The sequence below is a fragment of the Biomphalaria glabrata genome, chromosome 2 (assembly GCF_947242115.1).
Source record: "Biomphalaria glabrata chromosome 2, xgBioGlab47.1, whole genome shotgun sequence".
In the NCBI taxonomy this organism is placed as follows: Eukaryota; Metazoa; Mollusca; class Gastropoda; family Planorbidae; genus Biomphalaria; species Biomphalaria glabrata.
Window position 1 is genome coordinate 33,864,174 of NC_074712.1, and position 13,027 is coordinate 33,877,200.

General features: G+C 36.8%; 1 protein-coding gene across 1 annotated transcript in view; it reads left to right on the forward strand.

The window, feature by feature from the left end:
- The window catches only part of LOC106055937 (brain-specific angiogenesis inhibitor 1-associated protein 2-like protein 1), a 59,747-nt gene that overhangs the window by 16,963 nt on the left and 29,757 nt on the right, over positions 1-13,027 (forward strand). The window contains exon 5 of the mRNA XM_056020157.1: positions 7,010-7,081. Coding sequence (XP_055876132.1) covers positions 7,010-7,081 — 72 coding nt within the window. The remainder of the gene's footprint in view (positions 1-7,009; positions 7,082-13,027) is intronic.

Sequence of the window (13,027 nt, forward strand, 5' to 3'; positions counted from 1 at the left end):
CAACCCAGATCCCTTCGTGCTCATTTATTTGAATATTTTCTTTTTGTTTTTCTGAGAAATATTTGTATTGGTTCTTAGAAAATGATTTAAAATTCTAAAATTTAAATGTATGAAATACAACCAAAATATAAGACAGATAAATGTGAAATAGCCAGCATTAGTTTCCATATCAGACCTAGTAAATGATAACAACTTGTAGTAGTGGTAGATGCGATAACCTGGTACTATATTTCACCAATAATAATACTAATAATAGTCGTTCATCTTTACTTTTGATGTGATGCATCGTGCAGTAACGCATTACATACAAGTGACATAACAACACATTGCACATAACAATACATTGCACATAACAACACATTGCACATAACAACACATTGGACGTAACAAAACATTGCACATAACAATACATTGCACATAACAATACATTGGACATAACAATACATTGGACATAACAATACATTGCACATAACAATACATTGGACATAACATTACATTGCACATAACAATACATTGGACATAACAATACATTGCACATAACAACACATTGCACATAACATTACATTAAAACGAGAGCAAATAAGAAGTACGTTCATATATCATAGCACAGTTCGACTCAAGCATTTCACATGTGAAGTAGGTATCAAAACTTGGATTGTATTCAATGATTTAATTACTAACGGAACAATAGAGTTCTCGTCTGATTTATCCTGTGTTCAGTGTCATGCATCTACTCTACAACTTTCAGATATTTACTTCCAATTTCATCTTGTTTTCGTAGTTGCACTTTAAAAGAACCTTTATAGGCCGCTATTAACATCAAAACAATGAGTGTGTTGTTTTTTTTAAATTTCATGAAGCTATTGATTGCTGTTGGATAGAAGCCTCTGTTATTTCCCGCTGGACAATTTTCCCCTGGTTTTGATTTGCCCCATAAAATACATCTTTTCTTTTAGTGAGTGATTTATTGTAGCAATCAGTGGCATTATAAATCGATGTTAGCTCATTAGTGTTCTGATATAAAAGACTCCTTGTCACAGTATAACATGCTGGGGAGTGTCAGACATAGCTATTTGTTACAGTCATAGTTAATGGCTAAAGAAGAGCGATACAGAATAAATGGATTAGCTTAAAGTTCGCCATCAAACTATAACAAAACATATCAGCTTATATCAAATCAGTTTGTCTGTTTGTCTGTCTGTCAATTGGTCTGTCTGGTAAAAAGTTTGAACATGTTATTTCTCCAACATTCATTCTCGAATCACATTGAAACTTGCACAATGATTTCTTGTATCTAACAAAACAGGAATCAATGAAAAAAAATCTATGAAAAAAAAAAGTTAATTAATTATGTTAATTACTATTTTATTTGTTATTGACCAAGGAAAAGAAATTGTACTTCACTTATGTGGCTGTACAAGCTGAATCAATCCCTTTTGTCGCTTAAAAGTTTGAAACTAACAATAGAAAGCTATGAAAACTTCTATTTTATAAGCACTTTGCTAGCACAGTGTTTAGTATATTGGCTTGGGAAGGTTTGAGCCCTCAAATTAGAATTTAAAGTCATACAGCATTTTTTACATAAAATACAAAAAAAAAAATGTCATGGTAACCTTTACACAGCTCTCTCATTCTTTCTCCAAACTAAGTGCTATATTTACAATGAATATCAGCTTTTCTTTTGAAAGGTAATCTTTTCTTTATAGGACATCAATCGTATATGTATAGACCTAAAACAACACTCAGTGATTTCTTAATGTATGTAACAAGAGTTCTTAACAACTGCACTACGGATTTGCATAAAATGTGTTCTTTGACTGATTCGTAGCCTAAACGTTGCACTTCGCGAAAGACTGCAAGCTTTCTACTAAACATTATTATTTCAACTAACATATCTATATATATAGTAACATATATATGTGTGTATATCTATCTATCTATCTATCTATCTATCTATCTATCGATTGATCTATTTATCGATCTATCTATCTATCTATATCTATCTATCTATCTATCTATCTATCTATATATATATATATATCTATAATTAAACATTATTATTTCAAACAACATATCTATAGATATAGTAACCATGGGCGTAGGCAGGATTTTTTTCGGGGGGGGGGTGTGTGGTGGGGGGGATTTTTCTCTTCCCCCCCCCCGACCCCCCCCCCCCCAGCGGAAATTTTTTTTTATATGTATTTATGTGTGTGTGTGTGTACATAATCATTATTGCATTCTGACCCTTCCTTCATTCTTTCATTCTGAAGCCTCTTCCACCTGCTCTTGGGACCTCCATGACTGTGTGGCGCCAAGTTGTACTAGGAAGTCATCGCAACTCTTCTTATTCGTAATTCATTTTGTCGGAGAACATGTCCCGCAAACCTCATGCGACGCTCTGTCACAATCTTACTAAGGGGTCGACTCCAAGTTCGGCATAGAATTTTCTTGATTTAGACCCGATCTCTATAACTGACTCCTAAAATCTGTCTTAGCCATCTTTGTTGAGCCACATTTAGTGTTTTTCAATTTCGGCAGATGACTATTCACTGCAGTTTATTAATTGAGCCCCGCCACTAGTAGAAATGTCTAACCTCTCTTGAATATGCTCTTGGAATTAAGTGAATGTAGTTTGCTTTAGATTTATATCGAAAAGGGAAATTTTATCGTCAAAATCATCTGTTGGGGGTTTTAAACTAAAAATTCTCTGGAGCTGTTGTTTTCTTTTAAATTCAAAACCCCATTTAGCTACGGTAATATAATTTAGTAATTTTAGTTTGCTTTAGAATAATATTGAAGATAGAGGTTTTCCACCTCAAAACGCTCTGTAGGCGTATTTTAAACTCAAAACCATCTGGAGGGGTTTTAAACTTTAAAAAAAGCCATCTGTAGGAGAGGGGCTTAAACTGAAAACTCCCAATTGGATTGGCTACGCTCAAATAATTTTAGTGTGTAATTTGCTTTTTTTTATATTGAGAGGGGTTTAAACTCAAAACCCCTTTTGGCAACGCTCATAGCATTTTGAGTGTATAATTTGCTTTTTTTCTTACAATGAAGATGTATTTTTTAGCTTCAAACCCCGCTGGCGGGGGGTTTAAACTCAAAACTCCTTTGGCTACGCTCATAGATTTTAGAGTGAGTAATTTGCTTTTTATTTTTTAAATTTTTTAAATTTTTTATATTGAAGAGGTATTTTTTAGCTTCAAACTCCACTGGAGGGGAGTTTAAACTCAAAACCCATTTGACTACACTCATAACATTTTGAGTGTATAATTTGCTTTGTTTTATTATTAAAGAAGTATTTTTTTACCTTTAAACCCCGCTGAAAGGAAGCTTAAACTTAAAACTGAGTCGAAACCCATTTAGCTACGCTCATAACATTTGAGTCCATAATTTGCTTTCTTTTTATATTGAAGAGGTATTTTTTTAGCTTCAAACCCTACTGAAGGGGGGTGGGGGGGGGTAAACTCGAAACCCCTTTGACTACGCTCATGGGAGTTTGAGTGTGTAATTTGCCTTTTTTTTATATTGAAGAGGGCGTTTATCGTAAATTTTGGAGGGGGTTTTAAAATCAAAATCTTCCTTAACTGTGCTCTTGGAATTTGAGGATTGTCAATTGCATTTTTTTTTATTTTGTTTTATAGAAGAGGGGGATTTAACTGCAAAAACCCTGTTAGGGGGTTATTAACTCACACCCCTCTGGTAGGGGTTTAAACTCAAAACCCCCTTGGTTGCGCTGGGGCAAGTGATGGTTTAGTATTAAAATCTCACCCAAAATAAACAAAATCATACCAAAAATCAGTCACTAAATTCCGATATTCCCCCCTGCGGGGGGGGGGAGGTTTGAACCCCCATCCCCCCCTGGCTACGCCCATGATATATATATATATATATATATATATATATATATATATATATATATATATATATATATATATATATATATATATATATATATATATATATATATATATATGTGGTGGGTTCAGCACAGACTACGACAACCAAAATGACGAAGCAAGTCAGGAGGCTTATTATAAGTTTAATGTACACAAAAAACCTTCCAAAGGCAAACATACAACATGATTATTAATGAGCATAAAATAAACATAATTATATGGTCTAAATGAACAGACCAATTTGTAAAAAAAATGTAAACACAACATCAGGTATAAATACTAGATCAAGCAAAAACAAAGAAAATCTTACAGTGTGAACCAATCATCTCTTTTATGAACATAAGAGAGATATGGAACACCACCAAACATTAATAAAATAAATGACAAAGTAATTAATAAAAAATAAATCAAATAGTTCTATAGAAAACTTACATACATTGAAGAGCTTCGCTCTTACCTTTTCTTACAAAAACTATGACAATTAAATAGAACAAAGGTAGTCCGACAATGAGGACAAAACCTGGGTAGCAATATGATATATATAAAAAATAAACAAGAATATGTGATGTACACGAAACAGTAAAAATGTGTTTACCTGCAGCCTTGGTCAAAACAATGAACTTAGGACAAACACAGCAGGATCAGACAAGGTGGTATTGGAGTAGGTGCGTAGCAGCAAGTTTCAATCGAGGATGCCAGCAGGAAAAGGAATTCAAATCTCAGCTACCGGGGCAGAGGTCAACTTGACCCTTTGCTGACCGGTGCTTGGTCAAGTTGAGCCGACCCGTATATTATGTCCTCCCCACTACATATATATATATATATATATATATTATATGCATATATTATATTAATGTATATACAGTAGGGGTGCACCGGATAGTCGCTCCGGCTTCTGCCGAATATCAGGCATTTTTTACTATCCGGTGCTATTCGGCTCCGGTCGGATATCACTACCGGATAGTAAACCGGATAGTAAAAAATACACCTAGTTAATATGCATAAAGTAGACCTCGTTCCATTAATGTCTGTTGTAGAATGTATTAATGTTTATATTAAAACAAAATAATGTGCTTATTTGTTTAGTCCATCCCATTGAGTTCATTGATTGACAGGTGACCACAAGTCAGATACGATGGACGTAAACACTCTCTAGAGGTCACACGAGGGAACTATGTTTGTTTATATTAGTAGTTAATCTTAATTGGGGGGGGGGAACTGGACTTCAAGCCAAACATCTACACGGGTATCCGGACAAAGAGTTTGCTTATTTGGAGAAAAATCTTAATCACGTGGTTGGGCTAGAGGCCACACCTTTTCAAGTCTGCCGAGTTACTTGAACATAAATCTCAATTAGTAAGCTGGACTAAAGATCACACACACCTAAACGAGTGACCTTTAGCTACACAGAACACAAACCGCGAGATTATATAGCCCAGTAAGCCAGTAACTAATTATTTAGTAGAAGACACGACCAGGGCTATCTTTCAATGGAGAGCTAAACACCCCCTACTCTTTATTTTATTTCTTTGGTTCTTGACACCCAATTTATTGATAGACATTGACCATTTATAAGCCAGAATGAAAAAACACAACGTGCTAACAGATATTACACTGTCAATAAATATTAAGTTTAAATAATTTTTCTAACGTGTTAACTTGAATATTATTCCTGCAAATATGTGTCTTGATTTGATAATAATATTCTTAATAATTTGTGACAGTCAATTAACTCCTTGTTATTACTATTTTTTTAACTTAAGATGCGTACTTAACCACTGTGTATCAGGCTAGGACGACTTTTACACATAAATAACGGAAAACCTTACAGTAAATTTTAAAATCGCATAAAATAAATTGAATAATGGTACCGCAGTTAGATCTAGCAATCAAAGAAAGTGTAAAGTGGAGTGTAAAAAAAAACAAAAAAAAAAAACCTTGACCTCTAACTAGTGGACGGGTATAATTTATCTACATGCTTGACTGACCATGCCAATGTGTTATCTTTTTTGACTGACACCCAACTCTATTGCGTGCGTATGCTCAAGGAAAAAACAATGCTTGATGGTTAACACAAACAACTATACACACTACACTAGGACTACATGTGTAGGCTCACTAGGTATATCTGACCAGGTTGTTGGTCTGAAATTCATGAACACATACATCCGACCACTATACAAGGCAGATTGCACTTTACTTATGAGATTTACATTAGTAACTAGTTAAATATATACTAACATTATTTACATTGACCTTCCTACACACATCCTTTACAGTTGGTGGCATCGTACATACACACAGACACACTCATGCTATACAGATTTTTAGAAATACTGTTAAGTTTGAATAAATCAATCAGTAACAGAGTTTAAAACAATAACGTATATAAAAGGAAAAAAAATAAAACCAACCAATATAGGTCACATGTTATTTAACAGTTTCGTAAAATGTTCAGCAACACAAGCTATTAACAAGACACTTAGGTATCCGGCTCCGGCTCCGGCCCCGGCCGAATATCAAATTTTACTATCCGGTCATATCCGGCCCCGGCCGGATATCAAAAAGTACTATCCGGTGCACCCCTAATATACAGTGCTTTTTGTGACGTACGCACCGGTACGGCGTACTGGCACCTTTTTCAATGTGGGGAAAACATTATGACTTTTCTTGTATCTCAACGTTTATTATGAATGTACTAGTAGTTAAAAGTGAGGTCATCCACCATGGAGTACCGTCACCTATTTGTTTTTTTTACAAAAAAACAACAACAAACCACTGTGTTATATATATATTCTGTGGCATTTTACGTCTCGAGAGACGATCTTTTCCCTTTGCAACTTAAAGTATATATATATTGCGATGTATACTGTTTATACGAATGTTCGTACCAAACGCAACGCGTATAAATTATCAAAATAAGAGAGTGCATTTCCTTTTTAAAAAATAGAATCTAAATGCTGTGTCATTAGGAACAGAGTTATGAAGATGTTTATAAACACATTGTAAGTTTAATATTTGGGTGGGGGTGGGGTGAATATGTTCTGTGGCTGCTATTCAGAGTATAATGACTATGTTTTCCTTATATGTTACGGGTTTACCTTTTTCAGACAAAAGCAATTTTCACAGAAGTAATTTTACCTTTGGAACAGAAGCTGGATACAGAATTGAAAGCCTGTGTCGTAAGTTACAGCTTGAAACATTTTCATATCGTATGTTGAATATTGTTTGTAACGTATAGGTCAACAGGTCTTGAGATAATGCTGCGGCTCTAGTGGTCACGTGACTAGACAATAACCTTAGGAGGCTTGCTTTATACTCCCCCATACTTGTTCATACATACTTTGATACAATACAGATGTTACTGCACTATACCTTCACTCCCCCATACTTTCTACTAGATGTTCATACTTTGATACAATACAGATGTTACTGCACTATACCTTCACTCCCCCATACTTTCTACTAGATGTTCATACTTTGATACAATACAGATGTTACTGCACTATACCTTCACTCCCCCATACTTTCTACTAGATGTTCATACTTTGATACAATACAGATGTTACTGCACTATATCTTCACTCCCCCATACTTTCTACTAGATGTTCATACTTTGATACAATACAGATGTTACTGTACTATACCTTCACTCCCCCATACTTTCTACTAGATGTTCATACTTTGATACAATACAGATGTTACTGTACTATACCTTCACTCCCCCATACTTTCTACTAGATGTTCATACTTTGATACAATACAGATGTTACTGTACTATACCTTCACTCCCCCATACTTTCTACTAGATGTTCATACTTTAATACAATACAGATGTTACTGCACTATACCTTCACCAATTCACGGTTCATACTTTGATACCATACAGATGTTACTGCACTATACCTTCACCAATTCACGGTTCATACTTTGATACCATATAGATGTTACTGCACTATACCTTCACCAATTCACGGTTCATACTTTGATACCATACAGATGTTACTGCACTATACCTTCACCAATTCACGGTTCATACTTTGATACCATACAGATGTTACTGCACTATACCTTCACCAATTCCTGGTTCATCGTTCACGGCCTCGAACACTTTTTGTTTTGAAATTAATTTTTCAGAATTTCATCAATGTCATCAATTTCTCGATACACTATAATGAATCTCCACCCTGGGACGAAAGCCCTCTTCCTACTATAAGGGACCATATTGAAAACATAAAAAGAAAATCTGATTACAGACCAACAGAGCTCAAGGAAATAGTGAACTGTTTTCTACATACCAATTACCCTAGCAATCAGTGGATCAGAGTTTACACGGATGGCTCATCCCATAAAACCACCACAAATGGAGGAGATGGAATACTTATCGAATGGCCAGATGGAGGAAAACTAGAAAAATCCTTTGCAACTGGAGAGCTCTCTGACAGTCACAGAGCAGAAAAGGAAGCACTAGCACTAGCTGCTACCATGCTAGCAAATCATCCAAGTTCCCCTCACAGTCAGATTGTCTTTCTAACAGACGCAAAAACAACCCTCCAAAGCCTGCAAAACTCTGATTCCCCTTATATTAAAAACCTCAGAACAGCACTCACAAAGCTCAACCACAACAGCAAAAAAACTGTCATTCAATGGATACCAGCTCACATACAACTAGCAGGAAATGAGAAGGCTGACACACTCGCCAAGAGTGGGAGAACAAACTCACAAGTAAACTCTGCTCTCTATCCAGAAGAAATGAAGAAATTAATTGTAGATAAAATAAATGAGAAATGGACGAGCTCCCATCCAAATCACAAGAAAGATGATGCTTACTATAAGCTATCCCGACAAGACCAACGTCTAATCTTTCGACTCAGGACCGGACACAACAGAATGCGACAACACATGTTCCGGAAGCTCAAAATTGGAACCAGTGAAATCTGCCCATGTGGAGTATCACCAGAAAATGCCGACCACGTCCTCCAAAACTGCTCTCTCTACCAAGAGGCCCGTATAAGACATTGGCCCCAAATCACCCCAATAGAAAGAAAACTGTATGGAGAGCTCCCTGATTTGGAAACCACTGCGCAGTTCATCTCATGTATTGGTCTAGTCATATGAACACTCCAACATAACAATGAGAACGATGAAGAAGAAGAAGAATCAATTTCTTAGGCCATTCTTTAGCAGAGAAACTCTCCAATTTACCTGAACTGGTAAATGCAAATTGGGAAAGAGAAACGATACAGTATACACATCTTAAAAATGGAAGGGGATGACATTGATTGAGATATGAACTCATCATCATAGAGGGGAAGACAGAGTCCCGTGTTTCTAGTCTTGTTCCTTCGAGATGTCGTGTGCGCCGGAAGTTTTCTTTCTTGTCTAAGTGTCGTGTTTCTAGTCTTGTTCCTTCGAGATGTGCGCCTGAAGTTTTCTTTCTTGTCTAAGTGTCGTGTTTCTTATCTTGTTCCTTCGAGGTGTCGTGTTTCTAGTCTTGTTCCTTCGAGGTGTGCGCCTGAAGTTTTCTTTCTTGTCTAAGTGTCGTGTTTCTTATCTTGTTCCTTCGAGGTGTCGTGTTTCTAGTCTTGTTCCTTCGAGGTGTGCGCCTGAAGTTTTCTTTCTTGTCTAAGTGTCGTGTTTCTAGTCTTGTTCCTTCGAGGTGTGCGCCTGAAGTTTTCTTTCTTGTCTAAGTGTCGTGTTTCTAGTCTTGTTCCTTCGAGGTGTCGTATTTCTAGTCTTGTTCCTTCGAGATGTGCGCCGGAAGTTTTCTTTCTTGTCTAAGTGTCGTGTTTCTAGTCTTGTTCCTTCGAGGTGCCGTGTGCGCCGGAAGTTTTCTTTCTTATCTAAGTGTCGTGTTTCTAGTCTTGTTCCTTCGAGGTGTCGTGTTTCTAGTCTTGTTCCTTCGAGGTGTCGTGTTTCTAGTCTTGTTCCTTCGAGGTGTCGTGTTTCTAGTCTTGTTCCTTCGAGGTGTCGTGTTTCTAGTCTTGTTTCTTTGAGGTGTCGTGTGCGCCGGAAGTTTTCTTTCTTGTCTAAGTGTCATGTTTCTAGTCTTGTTCCTTCCAGGTGTCGTGTTTCTAGTCTTGTTCCTTCGAGGTGTCGTGTTTCTAGTCTTGTTCCTTCGAGGTGTCGTGTTTCTAGTCTTGTTCCTTCGAGGTGTCGTGTTTCTAGTCTTGTTCCTTCGAGGTGTCGTGTGCGCCGGAAGTTTTCTTTCTTGTCTAAGTGTCGTGTTTTTTGGCCTTGTTCCTTCGAGGGCATGACTGAAGTTCACTACTCGAGTTTAATGGAATATAGCGCTTATTGCATGTACAGCCAGACGTAGAACTACACGTCTTATGTTTCACATTTCTGTCTTAAGCACATTGCAGAAATAACTTTTTAGTTTCAGTCTACAGAATGTTTGAGAATCACTGCGAGACATCTCTCCTAGCTTTACTCTCGCGAACTCGTCCTCTACCTTCCCACCAGTTCAGCAATGATCAAAGTCTCTCTAGTTCTGAACTTCTGACCTATCTTTCTGTTGTAAATAGAACATTTAGCACATTAAGCTGATTGCTTGGCACTCAGACTGCAAGCTAGAACACGCACTAAGAGATGTGACCAACGAACATATCAACTGTGTACATTACATGGTCCCTTTCAACATTCAGACATTGCTTTCTTTCTTTTCATTTATTTCACCATCTATAGAGAAGTTTTACATTTCTAGAACAAGAAGCAAATAAGAAAACTTTCATTTTCTTCTGATTTTGTTCTATATTTGTTCAAAGTTTATATTCAAACCGACGTAAATTTTTTTTAGTTTTTTTTTTCAAGTTCAAGGACTGTTTAACAATTGACTGTAGAGCCCTCCTCCTCGCAATGTAGCGTACACTGTGTTTAGGTAATGGTGAAATAATGTAGACTTCTTCCCTCTAGAATAGCTTGGAACTGAAGCTTGATCATTATGAGATATTGCTGCTGAGTTCATCAAGTACTATTTGATCTCCCATTTACAACTGGACACTAGAAACCCTTGTATATCTCTGTCCACACATTCAATATCTACAGCTGGACACTAGAAACCCTTGTATATCTCTGTCCACACATTCAATATCTACAGCTGGACACTAGAAACCTTTGTATATCTCTGTCCACACATTCAATATCTACAGCTGGACACTAGAAACCTTTGTATAACTCTGTCCACACATTCAATATCTACAGCTGGACACTAGAAACCTTTGTATATCTCTGTCCACACATTCAATATCTACAGCTGGACACTAGAAACCTTTGTATATCTCTGTCCACACATTCAATATCTACAGCTGGACACTAGAAACCCTTGTATATCTCTGTCCACACATTCAATATCTACAGCTGGACACTAGAAACCTTTGTATATCTCTGTCCACACATTCAATATCTACAGCTGGACACTAGAAACCCTTGTATATCTCTGTCCACACATTCAATATCTACAGCTGGACACTAGAAACCCTTGTATATCTCTGTCCACACAAACAATATCTACAGCTGGATACTAGAAACCCTTGTATATCTCTGTCCACACATTCAATATCTACAGCTGGACACTAGAAACCTTTGTATATCTCTGTCCACACATTCAATATCTACAGCTGGACACTAGAAACCCTTGTATATCTCTGTCCACACAAACAATATCTACAGCTGGACACTAGAAACCCTTGTATATCTCTGTCCACACAAACAATATCTACAGCTGGACACTAGAAACCCTTTGTATATCTCTGTCCACACATACAATATCTACAGCTGGACACTAGAAACCTTGTATATCTCTGTCCACACATACAATATCTACAACTGGACACTAGAAATCCTTTGAATATCTCTGTCCACACCTACAATATCTACAGCTGGACACTAGAAACCTTTGTATATCTCTGTCCACACATACAATATCTAAATCTGGACACTAGAAACCTTTGTATATCTCTGTCCACACCTACAATATCTAAAGCTGGACACTAGAAACCCTTTGTATATCTCTGTCCACACCTACAATATCTACAACTGGACACTAGAAACCTTGTATATCTCTGTCCACACATACAATATCTACAACTGGACACTAGAAACCCTTTGAATATCTCTGTCCACACCTACAATATCTACAGCTGGACACTAGAAACCTTTGTATATCTCTGTCCACACATACAATATCTAAATCTGGACACTAGAAACCTTTGTATATCTCTGTCCACACCTACAATATCTACAGCTGGACACTAGAAACCCTTTGTATATCTCTGTCCACACCTACAATATCTACAACTGGACACTAGAAACCTTTGTATATCTCTGTCCACACAAACAATATCTACAACTGGACACTAGAAACCCTTGTATATCTCTGTCCACACCTACAATATCAACAGCTGGACACTAGAAACCTTTGTATATCTCTGTCCACACAAACAATATCTACAGCTGGACACTAGAAACCCTTTGTATATCTCTGTCCACACCTACAATATCTACAACTGGACACTAGAAAACCTTTGTATATCTCTGTCCACACATACAATATCTACAGGTGGACACTAGAAACCTTTGTATATCTCTGTCTACACCTACAATATCTACAACTGGACACTAGAAACCCTTGTATATCTCTGTCCACACCTACAATATCTACAGCTGGACACTGGAAACCCTTGTATATCTCTGTCCACACAAACAATATCTACAACTGGACACTAGAAATCCTTTGTATATCTCTGTCCACACAAACAATATCTACAACTGGACACTAGAAACCCTTTGTATATCTCTGTCCACACAAACAATATTTACAGCTGGACACTAGAAACCCTTGTATATCTCTGTCCACACAAACAATATCTACAACTGGACACTAGAAACCCTTTGTATATCTCTGTCCACACATACAATATTTACAACTGGACACTAGAAACCCTTGTATATCTCTGTCCACACAAACAATATCTACAACTGGACACTAGAAATCCTTTGTATATCTCTGTCCACACAAACAATATCTACAACTGGACACTAGAAACCCTTTGTATATCTCTGTCCACACATACAATATTTACAACTGGACACTAGAAACCCTTGTATATCTCTGTCCACACAAACAA